Source organism: Chinchilla lanigera, unplaced genomic scaffold, assembly GCF_000276665.1.
Source record: "Chinchilla lanigera isolate Chin_1 unplaced genomic scaffold, ChiLan1.0 scaffold00038, whole genome shotgun sequence".
Lineage (NCBI taxonomy): Eukaryota > Metazoa > Chordata > Mammalia > Rodentia > Chinchillidae > Chinchilla > Chinchilla lanigera.
In genome coordinates, this window is record NW_004955439.1 from 3,881,887 (window position 1) to 3,885,546 (window position 3,660).

General features: G+C 36.5%; 1 protein-coding gene across 3 annotated transcripts in view; it reads right to left on the reverse strand.

Annotated features, from left to right (window-relative positions):
* Tmem181 (transmembrane protein 181) overlaps positions 1-3,660 on the reverse strand; it is a 70,880-nt gene that overhangs the window by 38,064 nt on the left and 29,156 nt on the right. For all 3 annotated transcript variants that reach the window (XM_005390520.1, XM_005390521.1, XM_013517386.1), the window contains exon 3: positions 840-895. In XM_005390520.1, the coding sequence (XP_005390577.1) occupies positions 840-895 (56 nt within the window). The remainder of the gene's footprint in view (positions 1-839; positions 896-3,660) is intronic.

Here is a 3,660-nt window from a genome sequence, read left to right on the forward strand (position 1 = left end):
GAGGTGGCAGAACAGAGAGGAGGGAATTTGGGATCGAATAATGAGATTTAAACTATACATATTACGGTCCATGAAAATGCAGGACAATTATGTCCAGCTTATAGATAAGAATTATGTTTCACACAGATAAATAAAATAGTTGTTGGAGCTCTCTCAAATTAGTATTTACTAAAAAAGACCCAAATTCTCCAACGAAAAGTCCTCTGTTTTTCTCTAAAAATGTTGAAGAATCAAGGTACATTTTTAAGGGGAAAAGCAGGGTTTGTTTATATTGAGTTCATGCAAGGAATACAAAATAATAATTAAAGAGAACTGTTACTGATTTTAAAAAATGCCACAGGACAAGACCTGTTTGGACAAATATGCTAAGAAAGGTTCACATACCTAAGTAATCACTGTTACAACTTATAAACTAACAGTACTTAGAGATACAACGAATCTGGATGAGTTAATCACCCTTTGGAAGTGAATTACCACTCCCTAGAGGTAACACCCCCATATTTCCTAAGTACTTAGGTATTTATTACAGCAGAAAAGATAATTTTAGCAACAAAGAACCCAGAGGCCAGCAGCTGAAAGTGGAATAATTAAAAAAAAAAAAAAAGAAAGTGGAATAAAAAATATGTGTACAGGGCTTGATGTGTGGCTCGGCGATGAACACTGCCTAGCATGCACAAGTGCCTGGGTTCAATCCTCAGCACCATCAAAGGGAATGAAGTGTTGCTTGAGACACAAGTTGCAGGCAAAGCCAGTCTATCTTCAAGACCCTCTAAGCAGGACCATTTCCTAGTGACCTGAAACTCAATGTCCCACCAACTCCCACTTATCCCTACCCTTACCTTTTTGCTATTATTTAGTGAAAAATTAGCTGCAGAAGTCTGGATGACTTTGGGTCCTAAAGTGTAAAAAAGGAGAGAAGAAAAAAAGCAGTTATGTTTATATCATAATTTATTGATTTCAATTTTCAAATGCCAAGCAAAACTCATACGTTATACTTACCTGGTCATTCTTTAGAGACCTCATAAATGTAGATAAAACACACAGACTGGTACAGATTAGCCACTGTGCACCATAACTGCCCTACATGGATCAAGGCAGACTCGGATTTCCACAGCAAACTCTCTCCAGTGCTCTCAAGGAGGGCTCTCCCAACAATGCATGGCACCAAGAAAGTGTTTACTACGCTGACATCAACTACATAATTTGTGAAGTATAAAGAATTCTTCTAAACAACAAAGACACACATATGTATTCATCTAATAAATCCAGTCTTCCAAAAACTTTTTTTTTTTTGGTTTTTCTCCGGTACCGGGAACCGAACTCATGACCTTGCATTTGCCAGGCAGGCGCTTTTGCCGCTGAGCTAAATCCCCAGCCCCTGAAAAACATTTATTAAATAGAGGGATACAACAAAGCATAATATATACTAATATAAGCATCTAAGAATAAGTCTTTCCCTGACTCAAGTAAGAGATATAGATGTTTCACAAATTCTTTTTTCCAATTTTTTTTTTATCATGGTAAAATATAGCATAAAATTAGCATTACCATCTTACCTTTTCTTTTCTTAGACAGGGACTTGCTTTATAGTTCAGGCTGGCCTTAAACTATGTAGCCCAGGCTAACCTCCAACTCACAGCAATCTTCCTGCCTCAGCCTCCCAAGTGCTGGGATTACAGGAGCGTGCCGCCACATCTAGCTCATCTTAACCAATTTTAAGTGTATAATTCAGTAGTATTAAGTATATTCACATTGTGCAACCATCACCACTGTCCATATCCATAACTCTTCATTTTATAAAATTCAAACTCTATTCCTATAAAACAGTAACTCCTTATGCCACCTCCCCTTAGCTCCTCGAAACCACCATCCTACTTTCTGTCTCTTTGATTAGAATTTCTCAATATACCTCATGTAAATAGAATCACACAGTATTTGTCTTTTTGTGACTGGCCTGTATCACTTCATATAATGTCAAGATTCATCCATAACGTAGCATGTGTATAAATATCCTCATTAAGGTTGAGAAATATTCCATTTTGTCTATCCATTCACCTGTCAGTGCACACTTAAAACTGATTTCACAGTTTTAGGTATTGTCAATAATGCTGCTGTGAACATGAGTGTACAAATATCTCTTCTTCAAGACCCTGCCTCAATTCTTCTGAACACACACCTAGAAGTAGGAGTGCTGAGCCATTCGGTGCTATTTGCATAGAGTATTCTTTTCTTCGGGGCTGGGGATTTAGCTCAGCGGCAAAAGCACCTGCCTGGCAAGTGCAAGGTCGTGAGTTCGGTTCCCGGTACAGGAGAAAAACCAAAAAAAAAAAGAATATTCTTTTCTACCACTTCACTTCAACTTATCTGTGTCTTTGGATATAAAGTATATTTTCTGTAGAGAAAATGTAGTTTAGATCATATTTTTTAAAAATCCATCCTGATGTCTGACTGCAAAGTTTGATCCATTTACATTTAAAGTAATTAGAGATTAGGAAGGGCTCATTCTGTCACTGTTTTCAGTATGCCTCGGTTTTCTACGCATTTGTGTTCTATGTGTCTCATACCTGTCCCTCATTTAACATCCAGAAGTTGTACTTTTCTAATTTGAATTTATACCAGCTTAACATCAGTAATATCCAAAACTTCTGCAGCTTTAACAGCTCTGTCCCCATGTCTTCCAACTGTTGATGTCACAACTGTGACAAAAAATTTTCATATGTAAAGTAAATGTTATTTTGTATCAAAAAATAATTTTACTGTATTAGTCTATTAAATTATGCAAGAAACAAAATATAGAATTACAAACCAAAACTAATACTAATGATTTTTTTAAAATATGGTGTTAGTTTCTTAAATCATGTAGGAAACAAATAGTATTCTAACACTATTGTTAGGATAACATAAGCTTTTATAATTATCCATACTCGTACCTCTACTGAGATTATACAGCTTGGAGTTATTGGGCAGGTGTAGTGGTAACTCCCTCAACTTTAGTTCATCCGGGAAAATCTTAATTTCTCCCTCACTTTTAAAAGTTTTCTCAGATACAGGATTCTTGATGAACACTCTTTTAGCAGTCCAAATGTAACAGTCCACAGCCTTCTGCCATCAAACTTTCTGAAGAGATTTCTGCTAACAGCCTTACTGAAGAGCTCTTGTATGTGATGAGTCCCTCTTGTCGTTTTCAGAATCCTTTTTGTTTTGGCTTCCTACAGTTTGACTGCATGGTGTCTAAATGTGGGATCCTTTGAGTTCAGCCCACTTTGAGCCTGCTGAGCTTATCAGATGTTTATATTCCCATCTTTCACCAAATTTGGGGAGTTTTTATCTATCATTTCTTCAAATATTCTCTCTGCCCTTTCCTCTTTCTTCTTCTGAGAGTCCACCAATGTGTATGCTGGTTCACTTGATAGTGGCAACAGGCCGTTTAAAGTCTGTCCACTTATCTTCAATCATTTTTCTTTCTGTTCCTCATACTAGAAAAGTTTCATTGCCCTATCTTCAGGTTTGCTACTTCTTTCCTCTGCCTGTTTAAATATGCCTTTGAATTCCTGTAGTGAATGTTTCACCTCAGCTCTTATACCTTTCAGTTCCAGAATTTCTTTTTGTTTTTAAGGTTTTTAAACTCTTTACTGGTTTTTCTATTTTGTCCATACATAT